We start from the raw sequence: 22,338 nt of genomic DNA, 5'->3' as shown, positions 1-22,338 counted from the left end.
TTGGGCTTTCACATAGAAAAAAAAATCCATTTATGAAAATACAGAGGCAGTGTTCCTGGAAAGCGTGAATGGTTTGCTATTGCTGGAGTGTAAAGTGTGACTGTCAGTGTGTGTGTGTTTGCATGTTTACACACATGCACACAGGTATGCATGCACATGATGCTGCTTGTATGGGCACCTTTAAGGATAATTCATGTAGAATAAGCCTAGAGAAACAGGAAGGACCAGAGAGATGTGGGAAGAAGGTCACGTGTGGTAAGGTTAAGAACTGCATCTTCTAAGTCTAAAAATTATTTGGAATTTTACTTTATGTTAAAGGAAGAAAAAGATAGAATACAAATGTTACAGATTTTACATACTGAGAAGGTGTCAAAATCCATAGAGTTAACATGAAACATTAGGTTTATTGTTATTAAATCAAATTCTTACATTTTAAATAAAATATTCTCAATTTTCTCTATTATAACAGTCTTAAAATTTGTTTCTATCTGCAGAAACATTATTTTTCTATCTAAACTGCATACAAATTTCCTTTACTATAATTTTGACTAATAAAAAAATTGTGAACCTTTCATGAACAGGTTTGTAAAGCTTAAAGATTTAATATAGCTTGAGAAAAGGGAGAATGAGAAACTTTGGATGAAGACTAAACCATAACCTGAGACAGGTTTTTATCCCTCTGGTTTATGTGACCTAAGAATGACACCTCCCATGTCATCCTTATGACTTAAGGACACACTGATGCCTTTCACTTAAAAAGACCATACTATCAAGCAGAATGCAGCATGTACTTCTGGATTGGCAAATGGATAAAGTCTCATCTACTTATACCAACTTTTTTGCCACAGTGCAATAAATGCATTGATGAAATGCTGGATAAGGTGTGGAGAAAAAGAAACTCTCTTACACTGTTGTTAGGAATACAAATTGGTGCAGTCACAATGGAGAACAGTATGAAGGTTCCTTAAAAAACTAAAAACAGAACTAACATATGATCCAGCAATTGCACTTCTGGGCACAAATATGGAGAAAACTCCAGTTTGAAAATACACATGTGCCCTTATGTTCAGTGCATCACTATTGACAATAGCCAAGACATGGAATCAACCTAAGTGTCCACTGACAGAGGAATGGATAAAGAAGGCGTGGTGCATATATACAATGAAGTACTACTCAGCCATGAAAAAGAATGAAAGAATGTCATTGGCAGCAACTTGGATGGACCTTGGGATTATGATACCCAGTGAAGTAAGTCAGAAAGAAAAAGACTTACCTATATGATATCACTTATGTGATGGTATATATCACATATATATATATATATATGTGATATATATATATCACATGTGATATCATGTGATACCATCTATGTGATGGTATATATCACATATATATATATACAGTGATATATATATATCACTTATGTGATATCATATGTGGAATCTAAAAAATGATACAGATAAACTTATTTACAAAACAGAAACTGACTCACAGACAGAAAACAAACTTATGGTTATAAAGGGGAAAAGAGGAGGAGGGATAAATTGGGAATTTGGGATTAACATATGCACACTACTCTATGTAAAATAGATTAACAACAAGGACCAATTGTATAACACAGGGAATTATATTCAACATTCTATAACAAACATAATGAAAAGAATAATATATATGTGTGTATATACACACACACGCACACACACACATATGTATATATATAACATAACTGAATCCTGAAACATTTTGCTGTACACTTGAAACTAATGCATTACTTTGCCAACAAAGGTTTGTGTGGTCAAAGCTATGGTTTTTCCAGTAGTCATGTATGGATGTGAGAGTTGGACCATAAAGAAAGCTGAGCACCGAAGAATTGATGCTTTTGAACTGTGGTGTTGGAGAAGACTCTTGAGAGTCCCTTGGACTGCAAGGAGATCCAGCCAGTCAATCCCAAAGGAAATCAGTCCTAAATATTCATTGGAAGGACTGATGCTGAACTGAAACTCCAATACATTGGCCACCTGATGTGAGGAACTGACCCATTGGAAAAGACCCTGATGCTGGTAAAGATTGAAGGCGGGAGGAGAAGGGGATGACAGAGGATGAGATGGTTGGATGGCATCACTGACACAATGAACATGAATTTCAGTAAACTCTGGGAGTTGGTTATAAACAGGGAGGCCTGGTGTGCTGCAGTCCATGGGGTTGTAGAGAGTCGGATATGACTGAGCAACCTAACTGAAAGCAACTGAAACTACTGAGACACTGTAAATCACCTATACATCAATTAAAAAATAAATGCATTGATGAAAAGCCAGGTTTTAGATAACCTTGCTCCATAAAAAATTAGGTCTTATGATAAAAATAGAGCTAGGGCTTTCTATCTTGTTCCATTGGTCCCATATTTCTGTTTTTGGGTCAGTGCCATACTGTCTTGATGGCTGTAGCTTTGTAGTATAATCTGAAGTCAGGAAGCTTGATTCCTCCAGCTCCATTCTTCTTTCTCAAAACAGAAAACAGCCAAATTCTGTAAAGCAATTATCCTTCAATAAAAAAATAAATTAATTTAAAAAAATTAGAGCTAGGGTAAACCACTCTGAGCCTATAGAACTTTCTCAACAGAGATTTAGCATAAACAACAATCCTAATAAGATACCAATACAGGTAAAAAGACATGTCTCGTACTAACAGGGAGATGCTGCAAAAGTTCTGGCCCTCACTCACATCAGTGTGGAGAAAGCGTGATGGGGGTGTCAGGAGGGTGCAGGCCATTGGGTTTGGAGACAAGGGCCCCGCATCACAAGGCACAGGTAGAGAGGTTCAGGCTTATCACAAAGTATGGTGCTAAAGACGGATCACTTTCCTTTTGTGTGGTTGCACAGACTGGAGAGAATCATGCCACGGGCACAAGGCAGAGCAAGTGTCCAAAACAAAGAACAATGTGAACGCACCCCTCCAGGCTCACTGCATTCAGCCCAGATAATGTGCTTCACACTCATGCATGAGTGTGTGAGTGCGTGCTCTGTGGTGTCCAACTCTGTGACCCCATGGACTGTCATCCACCAGGTTCCTCTGTCCATGGAATTTCCCAGCAAGAATACTGGAGTGGGGTGCCGTTTCCTACTCCCGGGGATCTTCTCTATGTTTAGCTGCTGCTATTTTGGAAAACTCATCTTTAACTTCCATGTTACACTGATATCATTATCCAATTGATCATCATGTGCTAAGTCACTTCAGCCATGTCCGACTCTCTGTGACCCTATGGACCATAGCCCGTCAGGCTCCTCTGTCCATGGGATTCTTCGTGGACATGGGTTGCCAACTCAAGTCATGGGTTGCCATGACCTTCTCCAATTGATCATCACATTTGAGGCAATTTGCATCATGGGACTGTTGAGAAAGAGAACTGCATGTGCATAATACTCAAAACTCTCCACCCGATTTAAGTAGAAAAATGGTCTTGAGGAACTTCGACAGACAGGGTGGGGACCGTAAGTGCCAAGTATGCAGCTGGCATGTGACATGGATAGTGCCTCTGGCTCAGAGCATTCCCAAAACGTGCCGAGTGAATATTCCATGGGTGAATAAATGGGTGAACAGATAGATGAGCAGCTTAAGGTCAAGATGTCCTTCAGGATGCAGAGGGGCCTTAAGGAACCATTTGTCCTCTGAACAGCCCATCTGGATGTTGCCTGTTTCTGACCCCAGCCTACAGCTCTTTTCCTGGGCTCTTATGAATAGACAAACTTCCCAACCTGCTCACACATGGCCTGCCTGAGCGGGGGGGGCATGCTCATCTCTGCCAGGCTACAGTGACCCTGAGGACACAATTATCCACTGCAGGGGACCCCAGGTCAAAGCCAGAAAGTGACCCAGGAAGGAGCTTACAGGAGAGACCCAGATGGGTTGACCAAGTGGGGCCCCATACTCACAGATGTGTAATTAAGTCACAAGTTCCCCAGTTATTACTACCATGATCTTGAAGAGGCCAAAGAGGCAGGAGGCTCCCCATCCCCTGCCCGCAATGTGCACGATGCCCTCTGAACAGGCTGGGATTGTTCTCTTTTTGATTCTGATTTTTCTGTCTTTATTTTTGCTTGCACTGGGTCTTCCTTGCTGAGCACAGGCTTTCTCTAGTTGCACAGAGCAGGGGCTACGCCTTGCTGTGCTGTACAGTGTTCTCACGGTGGTGGCTTCTCCTGTGGCCGAGCACAAGCTCTAGGCGCACAGGCTTCAGTAGTTACAGCGTGCACGCTCGGTAGTTGCGACCCGTGGGCTCTAGAGTATGGTCTCAGAAGCAGTGGTGCACAGGCATATAGTTGCTCTGCGGCATGTGGGATCTTCACAGATCAGGGATTGAACGCGTGTCTGCTGCATTGCAAGGAGGATTCTTTACCACCGAGTCACCAGGGAAGTCCCTGTTCTTTACTTTGAAGGCTGTGGTTTGACAGTGATAAGTACCTGATTCCATCCGATTTCAGAAAATAAAGTTCAGGAGAGTCAGGGGTGGGGACTGGGGGCCAGAGTGAGTCCTCCCTCCTGCCTGACCACCCAGGGCGGGTGCTCCCCTCAGTCTGGGCCCCACCTAACGGGCATCTTTGTTGAGGTGCTTTGGCTCCCGAGAGGAGGGCTTCCAGGCTTCTCCTTTCAGCATAAATCGCCTGCAGCCTCTGGTGAGCCACAACTGGAGGGCCTGTGACACCTGCCAGTCTCACTTCTGTTTTCCATTTTCCATTATGGTCTGTGGATTCATTATGATTTTCAGCCCCAGAGGAAGTCAGGCCTGCAGCCTTCTCCTGGAATCCAGCCTGTAATGCTATTGTCAAACGGTCATTTACAGCTTGGAAATTTTTTTCTGCTTTACAAAAGCATTTATGTTTCTTTTTACCTTAATTGTAGGCCTGCAGTGGAAATAAGACCCCCATCCTCCAACTCAGCATTCAGTATCTGAGTGAGATGGAGGTTGCATGGGAACAGGGGCCACCTCATTGCTTCCAGCTTTGGGTTTATATAGTTCCAACCCCCAATTCCCTGTTCACCAACTTCCAGAGCTTACTCAAACTCATGTACATTGAGTCAGTGACGCCATCCAACCATCTCATCCTCTGCCATCCCCTTCTCCTGCCTTCAATCTTGCCCAGCATCAGGGTCTTTTCAAATGAGTCTGTTCTTCACATCAGATGGCCAAATATCTTAAGTGTGTATTAAAAACTGTCAAATTAACTCATTTTTCCATCATCTCCTAGTTTCATCGTTTATTCTTTATAGACCCATGATCTCAAGGCTTTTCATTTTCCCTCTATCAGTCAGAGGCTGTAGACAGGACTATGCTAATTGGTCTGCTACTAGGGCAGGGCAGTGTCTAACTCATGTCTGGGACTCCAGTCACAGGGCTGGAATGTAGGAAGCACTTCACATTTATCTGAATTAAAATTGCAGTGAAATAAGGCATCAGGCCTGGAGCAATGAGGACAGGAGGGAGGCAGGATCCAGGGAAATTTCTGGAAATCCATGGAACTATACAGGATCAGAGACCAACTGGAACATCCAGAACTGGGGCACACAGGTCAAAGGAAGATGTGGGTCTAATCCAGAGAGGCAGTGAGGAGGCCAAGGGCAAATGAAGAGCCTAGACAGGCAGGGGGTGTCTGAAATGGGGTGTACCCTGCAAGCGGCAGGGGGTCTCGGTTCTCCCACAAAGGTCTGCAGGGCCTTGTCCAACCACACAGGATTTGCAATTCTTATTCATCTTGGGGCCGTGTCCTTAGTTCCAGTCTATCCCCACCCTGGGCTTATCAGACCTCGCTTTTGCTCTGCAGTCCATTAGGTTTTCTGTTATTTTCCATTAGGTTTTCCACGAACTATGCCGATGGCTCCCAGGGGGCTGCCCCTTTGTGACTGCCCTGCTCCATCCAGTTCTTCTAAGTCAGGCGTTGCATCAGGGTTTAATTTTGGTGCCGTATCCATGAGAGAGCAAACGTTTCAACATTAATCTTGTGCAGTTAAACCATCAGCCGTCTTCTTTCATCAAAGAAGATTTCTTGATAATTTGCCACCAGATCTTGCTTTTCTAGGTGCTGCTGCTGAGTCAGCAATGGAGCCTGTGCTCAAGAAATCCACAGCGCCCGCGATGCCTCAGTTTCCCCAGTCTACATCACTCTCTCCCTCAGCTGACCTGGTCCTCTTATCCTCCTGAGGCTCAGCAGGTGAGGTCCTGCCTGGGTTTTCACCCTCCCTGATCCATCCACCTGGAGAGCTCTTTCCTCTAATCCCTGCAGGGCTGGCTGCCTCACCTCGCTGCAGCCTCTGTTGCGAGTCTACCCTTCTTGGCAGACCTATATGAACACACGATTGAAACACTCCATAATTATCTATTCCTTTTTCTCCGACTGATATTTTTAACGCTTGATTTGTTAACTTGTCTACGCTATGTTTTCCATGAGGACAGAGATTTTGCTGCTTGGCTCATTGCTGTACCCTGATCTTGCCCCCTCCAAAGCCTCATCCACGCTGGGAGCTGCAGAAACACTGGCGTCCACGGAAAAGGGAAGGGACACACCTGCAGACTCGGGTGTTGCAGGAGGTCAGAGGGAAAAGTCCGTTCATTCTCTGCAGGAGGAGGTGTCCGAGCAGGTCTCAAACAATGGAAATTATTGAAGCCCGGGACCATGGTAAGGCAAGTTGCCACCCCTTCTGGACTCTGCTATTTTCTAGCCACCCTTTAGTGCTTCCCACACCACCTTGTTCCCCACCATGCCCCCTGCTGAATAAGCTTCTGTGATTAGAGGACACAGCCGAGGGCATCAGAACGGCCTGGCTCAGGGCTGCTCATCACATCAAGACACGGAGCCGCGTGGAGCAGTTCTGTGATACACACTGGACACCCTGGTGAAGACCCCGGCATTCACGTCTCACGTTGGGAGCATGGAAGGTCTTGGCTGCCTTAATTGTGGGTGGAGACATGGTCTTGATCGGGCATAATTCCATTATCTTCAACTTGAACAACTCTTCCCTCTGAATCTCAAGCACGTTTCATAGAGAGCCTCGCCTACTCTGTTATTATCCTCGGTGAAGATTCAGTGTAGGTGTAAGCTGCTCCTGCTTTTTCTCTCCAGTCATCAGCAGATTGATGAGGGTCATTAGCCTCCATGAATCATTTTAAAGTTTATTTGCGTTTGCCTTGATGAAAGACAAGCAAAGGAAAATAATTGCAGTTTTCAATGTTCCTCAGGATCTTCTGTGGTCCATGACAGGGATGTGATAAACGGAAAGGAGCATCGCTATTCCTCACTTCTGATCACTTCACATCTTCCATCCACAGAGGACTGAAGACCTTTGAATGGACCCTTGTCCTGACACCGTTATCCTGCTTTACAGTGTCCCTGCAAGTCCTTAAATGTAACGATGCAATGTCATCTCGTACATCAAATCTATGTAATTTTATGTGCAAGCCTTTCCACTTTGGAAGGACTGGTAAATGTTTCTGGAGCTGACTTTCCCTTTGCCAATAGGATAGAAGGGAAATGGTAGCAACATGTCTAATTCTTCAGTACAGTGTTATATAATGGGTAGTTTACAGTCATTAAAAAAAAAAAAAACAAAAAACAAAAAACACATGTACCCACATTAGAGGAAGAAAACAAACATGTAACACAGATTAATTATGTAGTTATTAGCTTTTCAAAGGGACTCTTCACTTTACAAAAGGATTCACTACAGATTTTCTTTAAATAGTAAGCTCCACTAGTGCATTGAAGATATAATTAGATCTGCCTAAATAGGATTTGTACACATTTCAGGAACTGATTCATTGTGCACAGAAACAGCAAACCCATGTTTGCTTTGCGACACAGAACACAACCAGCAAATACGTATAAGCTCTATCCAGAAGGTGCCAAACAGCCAGATGTTTGGGAAAGCCTGGATCTCTGACCGTGTGTTTGAGTCTTGTCCAGATGCTCAGCACAATCCATTGTGGTTGGGAGTCCTCCCCACACAGCAGGAGGAAAGTGAAAGTCAAGTCGCTCAGTGGTGTCCAACTCTTTGCAAACCCATGGACTGTAGCCTACCAGGTTCCTCTGTCCATGGGATTTTCCAGGCAAGAATACTGGAGTGGGTTGCCATTGCCTTCTCCAGCAGGAGGTCAGAGGAGCAAATACACTGAGACATTCTCTTCTTGCTAAAACTAATAATGATGTCCTTTTTACTGCTTATGGATCAGCCATCTTAGAAATGACCACCTTCAACGAAAATTTTGCAAACGATATACATCATTTTCATTAAGAGGAGAGGTCATCAGGGGAAGATGTCACCTGAAATATGTACAAATCGTCAACATGTTGAAGAGTTTACATTTAAAGGCCAAAATGAATACTTTAATGTGGAAGACAAGAGGTTATCCAATAGAGAGGAAATGGGCTCCAAGCAGCATTGCTATTAAGAAGGTGGGATATAGATGCAGAAACATACAAATTGGAACAAAACTTTCCACACTAGTTTAACTGAAAATAGGAGAGCTCCAGTCACCAGCAGGTGCTCAGCTCATCTGCACAAAGGAGCCGGGACTGTTGGCATCCAGATGGAAGCTGTTGATGGTTCACAAAATCAGATTTGTAATTCTTGATACAAAGCAGTACTAGTGGGGTGAAAGGATACTACTGTTTGTGACAACTTTGTAAATAGATGCTTTAAGAGAAAAGAAATGAACTTAACCTAAATAAAAGGGTTTCAGGACTCACTCTTGGCATATATGGAACCACGGGAAGACTAGGATGGCAGAGCTACCTAGAGTGATGGCAGACTCACTGGGCTGACCCGTTGGTCTCAACTGAGGGGGAAGAGAGTGCGAGGTGGCAGCTGGGTCTGGGGTGTAGCCTGGGGTCTGCCTTATACTCAGTGTGGTAAAATGGGAGGAATGATGCTCACATTGCAAGTTTTCAACAATGTCTCTTGTTTTAATAAGAAATCAGTGAGCTTGATATGTGAAAAGTACTTTAAAAAAATGCTCGTTCCATTTCAGTTCTGAAAAATTTACAGAACTCAGGAAAACAACACCAGCTTTTTGTTGTCCTTGGTACTCAGGCACACGGCTTTGCTCATAGGCTCATAGGCTCTGTCCTGGGCATGAGCCGAGTAAGCCTGTCCCCCAGATCCTCGCTGTCCCTCACCACCGCTCCACTCGCCCACCGCCAATGAAGGCAGAGCTTTAACAGCCACGAACATGGTCATCAGGCACATTCACCAGGGAACTATCGCAATCAGAATCTGTTTCCTTCACCACCAAACACAAGTGGTTATTGTGCACATGAGCCAGGCCTTGAGTGGGCACATGAGTAACTTCTGGTTGGAGGGACAAGTCTGTGTAAAAAGCTGCTATGATTTACAGTGTTTGTGGAGAGAAAACTCTTGCAAAGATACTTTTTCTCTATTAGGAAAGTATGATAAGTTCCCACATGCAGCCCTTTTCAAATATTCCTGGTTCATTGGCCCCCTTAGGCCCCACTGCATGTGGAAGTGGAGTGACCATCATATTTGGTGTCTTCTTTGCACTGAGCTTAGCACTGGGATTTCATCCTCACAACAGCTTTATAAACCAGGTGGTGTTATTACCCGCTTTCAACAGACAAGGGAACAGAAAGGTGGTTCCCTAAAATTACTCAGCTAAAAAGCGTTAGAAGTGGAATTTGGAGTCCTGACTCCAGACTCTACGTCACACTCTTCATTCTGGGCTCCGTGGTCCCCATTTGGCTTGTAACCAAGGCCAGTAAGTTATAGGTTTACACGCAGCAGGGGAGTGCAGTTCTGGATGACAACAACAGATTCTCCCCTTGGGGTGGGGGACAGAGCAGGGTACTCTGAGGGGACCCCGGGAGATAAGGAGGCTGTGGCCTGTCTCTAACTTGCTGGTGCTCTCAAGGAAAGGGTGGGGGGAGTGCGAGGGTCAAGAAGGGCCATGGGATGCTTGTCTAGGGCCCAGTTTGCATAAAGGTGCTCCCTATCAGACGTGTGAATGTCTTTTACTCACCAGAAATAGATTTATTTAGAATGTGGGTATATCTACTGAAATGTTAAAAAAAAAATGAGACAGAGTTATGGAAAAAATACAGTTGTGATGTGTGGTTTATATATGTCTTCTAAATTTACTCCTTTGGTGTTGTATTTGTGACCAAAAATGTAAAAAAGTGACTTTATTATACATTTTTTGCAAACATTTAAAAACATTCCTAATAAAATTTGGATGGCAATTCTTCAGACATGTGTCATCTTGGGAACTAGAAACATTGCCAGTCAGAACTGTGTTCCATGAATTCTGTTTGATTAGATATTCAGAGGGTAGACAGACTTTGAAATCTATGAATTTTTCTTTTATATCTATTCTATAATACTGAAAGTAATTATTCAAAAATTTGAATAATACAAGATAAAGTAAACCAAAGAATATAAAATTAAAAAAATAAAAAAATAAAAAATACATGCAATAATAATAAATACAATATTCTCCAAGTAATTAAGATTTCTCTTGCCTTTTTTCAGTATTCTACAACTGACTGAACTTTTATAATATACTATGTTAACTAATTGTGAAAAGAACGATTATATGCACGCTTTTTCAATTATTACTAAATAAAAATTAAAAAAGCAAAGGTCATACTTGATATTTTTGTTCAAATAAAGCATAGTCTTTGGAGAAAACACTGATGAAAAGAATAACATCAGTAAAAGCTTAGACCTGCAACACAGTCCAATTATTTTCAGGTAGATTTTAAGATTACACTTCTGTTTAAGTATACCTTGACAGTTTATCACTAGAGCACAGAAAAAGACCTATGGAAAGCCAAGTAGTAACAGCTTTCAGAGACTATCCATCTGCAGCATGTACTACACTGCTTAACACAAAGGCCACATGTACATAAAAGGACTGGTTTCAACTTTGTTAGAGCTAAAGGCATTTGAGCCTGAAGGATACTCCTACACTCTTGGTGGAAATGTAAATTGGTGTAGCCATTACAGAAAACAGTATGGAGGTCTCTTAAAAAACTAAAAATGGAACTACCATATGATTCAGCAATCCCCCTCCTGGGCATAAGTCTGCGGAAAAACCTTAATTCAAAAGGATACATGCACCTTAATGTTCACGGTAGCACTATTTACAATAGCCAGGATACGGAAGCAACCTAAGTGTCTATTAACATATGAATGGATAAAGAAGATGTGGCTCATGTGTACAATGAACTAGTATAACCATAAAAAAGGATGAAGTACTGTCATTTGCAGCAAAATAGATGCACTCAAAGATTATTATACTAAGTGAAGTAAGTCAGAGAAATATCATATGATATTGCTTTTATGTGTAATCTAAAATATGATATAAATGAACTTATTTACAAACAGAAACAGACTCACAGACATAGAAAACAAACTATGGCTATCAAAGGAGGTGGGCAGTGGGGAGCGGGATAGATTAGGAGTTTGGGATCAGCAGATACCGACTACCATATACAAGATAAACAACAAGGTCCTACTTGTTGCATAGCACAGGGAACTATATTCAACATCCTGTAATAAACCACAATAGAAGAGAATATAGGAAAAAAATATATATTGGAATCATTTTGCTATACACCAGAACTAACACAACATTGTAAATAAACTATACTTCAATTGAAAAATATACAAATGAATATCAAAACTAGCATGTTGAGTATAAGGAGCCAAACACAAGACTCTGTAAATATCTCATTCTTTCACTCAACACAATGATATATATAATTTCATATATATGACATACTTTGTTATACAGCCCTAAGAAACTAATACACGTGACAAACAATAGGTGTTTATCAAAACTCATGAAACTAGACACTTAAAATGCGTGATGATTATTCTATGTAAATTGTATCTTGATAGACTTGATTAAAAATGAGGGAACTAGAGAAAAAAAAGACTGAGGGATAAAAGAAGACTTACCAATGGCCAATGGGTACACAAAAAGGCCCTCGACATCACTAATCATCAGAGAAATGTAAATCAAAATCACAATAGGATTTCAGCTGACACCTGTTAGAATGGCCACATTAAAAATCGAGGGATAAGTATTGAGGAGAATATGGAGAAAAGGGAACCCTCCTACACAGTTGGTTGGTGGGAATGTAAAATTGATGCAGCCACTGTGAAAAACAGTGTGACGTTTCCTTAAGAAACCAAAAATAGAATTACCATCTGATCCAGCAATCCTACTCCTGAGTATTTATCTGAAGGAAATGGACTTAAGATCTCAAAGAGACCTCTGCACCCCCATCTTCATTGCAGCACTACTCACAACAGCCAAGACACGGAAACTATCTATCCATGACACACACACATGCAAAATGGAATACTATTCAGCCATAAAAAGAAATCTTTCCATTGTGACAGCATGGATTGTTCTTATGCTAAGTGAAATAAGTGAGACAGAGAATATGGCATGATCTCACTCACACGTGGGATCTAAAATCCAAAAACCCCTGAACTCACAGAAACAGGGTGGCCTGGTGATAGTGCAGGTGGGGTGGAAATCGATGAAGATGCTCAAAGGGTATGAGCCCTCTATTATAAGACAAATGAGTTCTGAGGTTCTAATGCACAGCGTGGTGACTGTAGGTAATATGCTGTACTGCATATCTGAATGTTGATAAAGGAGCAGATCTTAAGAGTCCTCATCACACACACACACACACACACACACACACACACACACACAATGGTAACCATGTGAAGTGATGAAGTGTTAACTAAGTTTACTGTGGTCATCATTTTGCAATATATATGTATATAAAATCATCACACAATACACTTCAGTTTACACAATACATGTCAATTATATCTCAATAAAACTGGCAAAAAACGAGAGGTATAAAACATCTACATTTTTATATACTCACGTACACTTTAGTTACTGAACTCTGGTTAGTTGTCTACTGCTCAGGAAATTTTAAAAATCATGATATTAACCAGCTTTTGCCTTTTTTTTTTTTTTAATAACACAGGTTTCTTTGAACTATTTAGAAACTCTTTAGCAAGGATTGAATTGCTCAGACCATCTGGTGTACAAGGCTAAAAGCCCACTTTCTACCCCAGTGGAAGCCCTGGAAATGGAACAAATCCCCAGTGGGCTCTTTAGTACATTTGTTGTCTGCTTGGGCTTTGAAATCGTAACCTTGATGTTAGCAATATATTACTGAGTACAACTTGTATGGAAACAAATTGGAAAAGATTCGTTTCAGGTTTGAAAGTGACTTCTCCTTCATGTAGGATGGAGTCTGGATGAAGTCTTGGTAACGCCACACACAAACCAGTCTCTGACAGGGCAAGGAAGAGAGCAGCTCTCCAGGTTAAATGAACTGACATCTTTCACTTCCTACCTTCAAGGTAAGAGTACTCTGCTTTATAAAATGTTCATTGCTGTGCATAACCAATCTGTTCATTAGGGCACACAGTCATCTTACTCCACCCCTCTCTTTCTCTCTTTTCCTCTCTAGTCCTCCAAATTTTATGGAAAAGTAAGTTGTTCCAATTTATAGCTCATTCAGACAGTTCTGAGAATGTCAAGTCTGATACTCTGGGACATGGTGAGTAGGTCAAAATGGATGTAAATGAACCAAACCTTCAATCAGCTGTGATTTAAGTATACAGCACCATAACTCAGTTGTAATAGAATGGATAAGGGCTGAAAAGGCCCAGAATCAGTCAGACTAAAATATCTTACAGTATTTTTCCATTTTAAAATGAATTGAGCAATTCTCTCTGGTTGAGGATTGACAGCATAATGGAAACAGAGAAAACCGCAGAATTTCTCACCAGGTAACTGTATTAGCAGCAAAATTCATAATACAGTCTGTTGGTTGAAAAGAGCATGACGCCTTCTGTTTTCTTATGAGGTGCTATTTTCTCACAGTTCTTGGCCAATTATAATTAGCTATATTGCCAAATTGTGGTTATTGGAAAACACTGTCTAACTTATAACTTTTAACAATATTATGAGAGACTGCATGGATGATGATTCTCCTTGTAATTTATTGTGGTGGAGAAACATAATTAAAACTGCTTCCAAGTATTGCCTTCTACTTAGGAGGCGACAATCACATAAGATACTGCTACATAATAGCAATCTGGAATATTTCTATGTATTCTAGAGGACTGACTAAAGATTAAAAGAGTGGGCAAACGTTTCAGTGACCTTTGAGACTTTTATACTACAAAGAAACTTTTTTTTTCTAGAGAGAACTTTTCTTGGGACAAACGCATTGCATAAATATTACAGACAGTTCACATATTATGCAAACTTTGTGTATATATTTGTTTTTATGTTTCACTTACCAGAATCAAGAGGCAACTTGAGGCCAATTTGGTGTGCTCAGGGATGGTGGAAAACACTGACAAAATCAAGCAACCAAAGACGAGGAGAAAACTGTAAAACAGTAAAATAAGAGAAATCTGATGAGAACCTGGCCTTAGGATGACAGACTTAATTTCTTATTTCCAATGGATAAAGCACAAGATCCATCTGAACTGACATTGATTAAATTGTAAAAGCTCTAAAAGCAGCTAGCCATTTTATTTTATTATTTTTTATTATTATTATTATTATTTTTTATTAGTTGGAGGCCAATCACTTCACAACATTTCAGTGGGTTTTGTCATACATTGATATGAATCAGCCATGGATTTACACGTATTCCCCATCCCGATCCCCGCTCCCACCTCCCTCTCCACCCGATTCCTCTGGGTCTTCCCAGTGCACCAGGCTGGAGCACTTGTCTCATGCATCCCACCTGGGCTGGTGATCTGTTTCACCATAGATAGTATACATGCTGTTCTTTTGAAACATCCCACCCTCACCTTCTCCCACAGAGTTCAAAAGTCTGTTCTGTACATCTGTGTCTCTTTTTCTGTTTTGCATATAGGGTTATCGTTACCATCTTTCTAAATTCCATATATATGTGTTAGTATGCTGTAATGTTCTTTATCTTTCTGGCTTACTTCACTCTGTATAAGGGGCTCCAGCTTCATCCATCTCATTAGGACTGGTTCAAATGAATTCTTTTTAATGGCTGAGTAATATTCCATGGTGTATATGTACCACAGCTTCCTTATCCATTCATCTGCTGATGGGCATCTAGGTTGCTTCCATGTCCTGGCTATTATAAACAGTGCTGCGATGAACATTGGGGTGCATGTGTCTCTTTCAGATCTGGTTTCCTCAGTGTGTATGCCCAGAAGTGGGATTGCTGGGTCATATGGAAGTTCTATTTCCAGTTTTTTAAGAAATCTCCACACTGTTTTCCATAGCGGCTGTACTAGTTTGCATTCCCACCAACCGTGTAAGAGGGTTCCCTTTTCTCCACACCCTCTCCAGCATTTATTGCTTGTAGACTTTTCAGCTAGCCATTTTAAATATCAAAATACAACATGATGTCCAATGCACATGGGGCTCCTTTGTAACTTTATTGATGAGGAGGATGTGTGTGTGTGTGTGTGTGTGTGTATATGTGTGTGTGTGTGTGTGTGTTGTGTGTTATGCTTAAATGTCCTCCCTTAGCTAGGAATCTGTAAATTTCCTACAAAGAGCTCTCCTGAGCAAACATCCTGAAAGGCCCAGAAGTGTGTTTTGCTTTCCTATTTGGAGCACGAACTGTAGCCACTCTGCCGTCAAATGAGCAGACTCACCCTCCCGTTTGGCAGCTTTGGTGAACCGTCAAGCGTTCTGAGTGGTTACTAAGCCATTGGCTCCTTTTTAGAGTCCAACATTGCTCCCAGATTCTCATTTGTCATTTCTTTATTTTAATAATAAGAACAGAAAGTGACTTCTGCTACCCACATGCTTTCCATTCCTTTCCTGTCAAACCCTTAAAGAAATGTTCCCCTGCCCAGCTTCATTTGCATTGTAGTGACAGGGAGCATAACTACCAGTCAATTTGCAGGCATTTTTATTCCTAGAAATACTGAACCTCTGGGGCCCGGGGGCGGGATACCAAGTTCCCAAAGTAAACGTCTAATAAAACGGGCAGGCTTGGTTTTAATGTTGAAAATTTACTTATCCTGAAATTAAAAAAAAAAAAATCCCAATAGGTGAGCTACTTGCTCTAAGTCATATTTTTTCACTTTGAAAATGATTTGATTATACATAGCTATATTGCCAAATTGTCCTTTTCAGAAAACATTGTCTGACCTGTATCTTTTAACAGTATTATAAGAGACTGCAAGGATGCTGATTTTCCTTGTAATTTATTGTGGTGGAGAAACAAAATTAAAACTGCTTCCAAGTATCGCCTTCTACTTATGAGGCAATGATAACATAAAATACCCCCTCTTGACTTCCCCTGACAAGTCTGCATGTCTTTCTATTACACTTGACTGGGGCTCCCAAGAGTTCAAAGCCAGGGGTTGGTGACTTATGGACAGGGGACAAATCTGGCCCCTAATGCCTGTTTTTGTAAATAAAGTTTTATTGGCACACAGCCACACTCGTTCACTTGTGTATTGCTTATGGCTGCATTCACGCAAAACTGCAGAACTGAGATTTGTGTTCTAAGAACAAGGCTGGAATATTTACTCTCTAGCCTTTAGAGGAAAATTTGCTGACTCCTGATTGATACCAAGCATTCCTTATTTCTATACATCCATTTTGGGGCATAAGCGAAGTGGGTCTGCTGACAATTACTCACATTCAGAGGGTTTCCTATAAGCAAGACACTGTGCTAAGTCCCTTTCACATGCACTTTCCACATTATCCTCTCAAATTTATGGAGTAGAAATCTCATTGTTCCTGTTTTGTAGACATGAAAACTGAGAATTAGGAACACTTTGTGACTCATCCCAGGCTATTTAGCAGGAAGAGGGTTCGAGCACTTGTCTGTCCTGGAGTCACCATGCAGTGTTGCTGAGGGGCAGGGAGGATAGCAGTGATGGTTTGGCAAGACTCTTGGAGTTAGCAGGGGGACTTCTCTCTCCCTCTTCCTGCTGAGACGGAAGTAGTTACCATTCTGAATAGCAGAAGCCTTCAAGAAGGACTTCAGGGAAGGACACTACTAGGGAGAAAACTTGGAATCTGAGTTAATAACCACTCATACTTTTGACTCATGTACTTCGTGATTCAGGATTCTTTCAATTCTACTTTAAATTGGCCCTAACAGACTGGGGATTGTAAACTAGAAATCAAATTCCAGCACATCTACACCTCGAAGTACTCATCCTTCATGAGTGAAAGTGAAACCCAGGGATCACTAAAGTAGTTGGGAGGATGATATGGCATCAAATACAGACAGCTACAGATGTTTCCCTCTGGTGAGTGACTGCCATCTATAGAAGCCTCCTGAGTCCAGGGTGAGCAGAAAACATGCAGAGAAGCAAGCCGGGGATGACTCAGTCACTAAGACACCATCTCCTCTAAGAGCATCTCAAGAGTGGCTTCATGACTCCCATGTGTATTTTCAAAACAGACCGACATCAGGAGCCCTTTTGCTAGGGCCTCCTTCATTAGCAGCTGCGTGCTGCTTAATCTTTTTCCTTCTTGTCTCTACTTTGCCCGTTTTCTCTCTTGAGCTAATCTTACCCTCCTTTCTAACAAGAGTAGCTCCTGGACTAGAACTCGGTTATTTCTATGGGAGCCCAGTTGAAGACAGAAAACCGAAGACCTCCACTGCTCTGGCTGCCCAAGAGGCTATGGATGAACACATACGTTTATTAATTCCCAAATTCCTTCCTTCCTTCAACCATTCATCCACTTGTCCAATCAGCAAATACTGATTAAGCATATGATACTAGGCTGAGTCACAGGGATATAACAATAAACAAGACTTTCTTTTCTTGCCTTTGCAGAGTTCATGATCTGTTGAGGCATACAGGGTAGCAAACAGATATAAAAAGTAAATGAAAATTCTGAGTGACGAGTGCAAAGACAGGGAAGATGCAGGGGATGACAGGAGCAAACGGGAGAGGAGGAATCGCACGGGACTGGTTACTTAGTTTGTGGAGTTGGTGCAAAGTGAAAATGCGGGGACCCTTTGTTAAAAGATTATGAAGAATTTCAAGGCAATGACAGGGGAGCGTGACACCAAGGGTGGCGCCCTTCAAGGTTCTGGGCTCCATGAGACTGCACAGGCGGCGCACCTACAAAGTCAGACCTGGGGTTTGGGAAGATGTTTTGGAGCAAGTAAGGACTGAGACGAGCCTTGAAGGCCCAGGAGGGTTGGTCTGCACTATGGTTGTGCGGTGGGGAAAGGGACGAGCTAGGCCATTCAACTGTGTGGGTGAAGGCCAGATACGAGCATCACCAAAACTCACTAATTAACCAACAGGGTAGAGTTAGTGAACCCCTCCTAGCTAGCTTATTCTTTGGTGGTTCACGAAAAGTGTAAAGCAGGTCATTCCTGAAACTTCATTTTTTTTTTTTTTAACATAGGAATCACCTCGGCTCCATTGAAAACATGTACTGAGTACCCTCCGTGAAAGACACCATGCCAAGCATAACTGACAGATGGGAATAAACCAAAGTAGACCCTATCCTTAATGAGCAGTGTGGTGAGTACAGTGAACACACAAAGTAGTCATCATGAAGGTAGAGACAGATACACGCTAGGAGAAATCTCACAGAGCCTGAAAGTTGGTCGGGGGGTGATCTGTTCAGTTGGGAGTTGTGGAAGCACATCAAGAAAGTCTCCAAAAGTAGGTGTGGCTGGAGCTGGTCTTTGAAAGAAAAGTGGGGCTTTGACAAGAGAAGTTTCTGGAGAAACACATTCCAGAAGGAGGGCACAGCAGGAGAGAGGCAACGAGCTAGAAAGTGGATGAGATAAAGTATCTGCTCCCTGTTGCATGGAACAAGTTACTGAGTTTAACTGTATGTAGCATGGATGGGACAGGTGGCTGAATTGGGAGTCTGGGGCCATGACGGATAATACTCCAGGGTCTGTCTTTAGTTCAGCCGACAGTGGAGGCCATTCAATGTTTCTGAACAGGAAGCTCATCTCATCAGAGGTGCCCTCTGGGAAGATCAAGTCAGCAGCCATGCATGTTAGGACATCTCTGAGAAGGGTTAGAGACATCTCTGAGAAATAGGGTCAGGAGTAATGGTGCCTCAGGTTAGGCTGAGAGCTTGCTGGCAGAAACGAGGCAGCCTGGAGGGATGTTGTGAAAGCAGCACCTCCCTCACTTGGTAACTCTGGGCCTTGCAGGTAGAGTTTGGGAAGGGGGTGGGGGGGCTGAGAAATCTGAGGTCTCCATCTGCACTTACTGGCGATGCTCTTAACAAGTCAGGAGGGGAAAAGTCAGGAGAGTGAGGAGGAAAACCAGATTCTGAGGAGAAGACAACCCCAGTCTTGGACACCCACATGGAACTGTGGGTCAGAATCTTGGGCACAACGTCTGGCTGAGATACAGGAGTGCCCTCCTCCAGGAGGAAGCAAATGAACAGAAAGTGCAGAATGAGCACTGAAGGTTTAAACGGCATGCAGGCCAGTTGGGGACACTTCCTGATCTTGGAGAGTGACATCATGGGAGCAACAGACACACACTGCTGTGAAGTGGCTCTGGGTGGCCGCCAGAGACAGAGTCTTTGGCTGGAGAAGCACTGGGCTGGCAGCGTCACCCCCGAGGGGACAGCTGCACTTCTGGGTCTGAGTGTGGCTCTGTTGACCCCTCTGCTCCTGAAGGTCCCACACACCCGTGTGCGGTCTGACAACAACCCTACTCCGCGTCTCTGCAGGCTGAATAGAAGTGGGAGCAGGGGCAAGAGTCACTGGACATGGGGCGTGTTTATCTATGGTAGACAAGCCCCCAAGGGGTCTGTAGGTAGAATTTCGGGGAGGGGTGAATGCGGATGGGAAAAATTATATCTTTGTCACGAGTCATGGCAAAAAACCATGATGGTATTATTAGGACTAAAAACCATGATGATATCAGCAGGACTCATGACTCTGTCACTCATAGAAACCACAGATATTTTCAAACCCCATTCTACAGTTGTAGATAAACCACTTGTTTTTCATCTTAAATGTTGATTTTTGTCTCATCACTATTTCAAGATTACAGTAGTTATTAGGCCCATTGCTGAGAATTTTTTTTAACTCATCAATAAAGAAGCATATGTATAATTCTATCAGAAACTTTAATATTTTAATAATAGCATTCCAAATTTAATTTTTTTCTTTTGTAATCACCTGTATTTTATGCACTTAAAACATTATTCTGAGGAAAAGCTCACAGGCCTTACAAAACTGCTGAAGGTTCATGGCACAGAAAAATTAGAAGCCTGTGGTAGGAGATGAGTCAAGCGCTGGGGTCTGGAAAATGACCTGTTAGGCATGGGTCACCAACTTACTCAGGTAATGTTTCTTTTTTTTTTTTTAATCCTAGAGCATTTTAGATATTTATTTTCATGTATTTAGTCCTAATTTGTTTATTTTCCCCCTAGAGGTAGGTTTTAAAATAATTTTGAAAAAATATGAATATTCTTTCTCTTATAATTAATCCTGCAATATCATAAAATCTGTATTCCTAGAAAATCATTCTGTAACAACTATTGGCTTTTACTTTGCCTGAAGCAACCATTTATATCTTGTTTCTGAGGAAATTCACTTTGATGTGGACTTTCTGTCCTTTAGAACGCAGAGATAATTATAAGAGGAAAAGAAGGGCATTTATGACACAAAATATTGTCAGTCGAAAGGCCTCTATGTTTATCCCAGAAAACCACCATCAGCTCTTGTGGGCTAATCCAGACCCAGTTGGTCAGAGTGCCTTAAGCCGTGTCTGACTCTTCACCATCCCGTGGACTATAACCCACCAGGCTCCTCTGATTTTGGGAGAAGGGTCCACTTGGAAATACTGTGGGTGCTTGTGGAACAGATGATGTCTGTGACTTGAGAAGCCAGTCCATGCTTTGAGCAGGGGTTCATTTGGGAAGAATTAAAGTGATGGGAAAATAAAGCAAGTTACACAACATCGTTCACACAAACACACACCTCAGCCCCCCAGGAGCCACGGTGAGCAAAGCGGTGGAGAAGAGGGGCTGATGGAGACCACGCACTCTGAGGGAGCTGAGCCCCGTCGGCAGGCAGACTTACGGGCTTCTGTGGGTGCAGTGACCGCACACTCCCACCTACAAGGTGCTCTTGGCAAGGATTTTGGGGGACAATATGCTTTCCACGCCTAACTGTCCATGTGAGTCAACTATTTAGGAAAGTTCTGGGGCAGGGGTGATCGCAAATGTCTGAAAGGGATGGCAACTGCGGAATTAAAGAATGACAACAGGAAGTAGATACCAAGTTTTCAAAGAAAACAGTTCTTAAGAAGAAACTTCTGAAGGAAATTCAACCCCGCCTCTGACTTCTCGTGAATTTCTCAGTACTGCTTTAGCAGAGTGTGTATCTGAGGAAAGACCTCACGGTGCACAGTGAATCACGAGGACCGCAGTGCACGCGCCGGCATCAGTGACCAGAGACGACCTGCCAGCTGCCACCGCAGTTGCCTGAGGAAGTGCTGCCTGAGAAATCTGGAAAGAAATCTGAGAAATCTGCCTAAGGAAACTGGAGCCCAGTTTTTTTTCTTTTAGCATCCTAAATTTGCCTTTATTTCTATAGTTGGCACTTTGCAAAATGTCCTTCTTGTATAATTTTTCCATAAAAGGGCATTTTGCACATGAAATCTATCCACCACATGCCCTAGCTTCTATTGCAAAGCAATGGAAATTAAATACATTTTTGGTGTCTTTAAAGGTGGTTTGGAATATTTGATTGAGAACACTGTATGATAACTGCTTTTCAAGTGCTATGAGCCCCAAATACTAATAAAGACCCTAATCAATAAATACTACCATTGTAATCTCTGTGAAGCTAAAAACCTAAGGTCATCAACTAACATAATTAGAAAGAGAAATGCTGCCTTTTACATGTGTGTCTAGTCAAAGCTATGGTTTTCCCAGTGGTCATGTATGGATGTGAGAGTTGGACTATAAAGAAAGCTGAGTGCTGAAGAATCAATGCTTTTGAACTGTGGTGCTGGAGAAGACTCTCGAGAGTCCCTTGGACTGCAAGGAGATCCATCAGTCCATCCTAAAGGAAATCAGTCTTGAATATGCATTTGAAGGACTGATGCTGAAGCTGAAACTCTAATACTTTGGCCACCTGATGGGAAGAGCTGACTCATCTGAAAAGACTCTGATGCTAGGAAAGATTGAAAGCGGGAGGAGAAGGGGACGACAGAGGATGAGATAGCTGGATGGCATCACCGACCTGACAGACATGAGTTTAAGTAAACTCCGGGAGTTGGTGATGGACAGGGAGGCCTGGCGTGCTGCAGTCCATGGGG

At 42.3% G+C, this 22,338-nt stretch overlaps 1 protein-coding gene across 2 annotated transcripts in view; it reads right to left on the bottom strand.

Annotated features, from left to right (window-relative positions):
* The window catches only part of KCNQ5 (potassium voltage-gated channel subfamily Q member 5), a 587,063-nt gene that overhangs the window by 184,513 nt on the left and 380,212 nt on the right, over window positions 1-22,338 (bottom strand). For both annotated transcript variants that reach the window (XM_061131817.1, XM_061131818.1), the window contains exon 2: window positions 14,353-14,443. In XM_061131817.1, the coding sequence (XP_060987800.1) occupies window positions 14,353-14,443 (91 nt within the window). The remainder of the gene's footprint in view (window positions 1-14,352; window positions 14,444-22,338) is intronic.

Source organism: Dama dama, chromosome 28 (assembly GCF_033118175.1).
Source record: "Dama dama isolate Ldn47 chromosome 28, ASM3311817v1, whole genome shotgun sequence".
Lineage (NCBI taxonomy): Eukaryota > Metazoa > Chordata > Mammalia > Artiodactyla > Cervidae > Dama > Dama dama.
The sequence above is the reverse complement of the archived record's forward strand: the minus strand, read 5'-3'. Positions and strand labels throughout refer to the sequence as shown.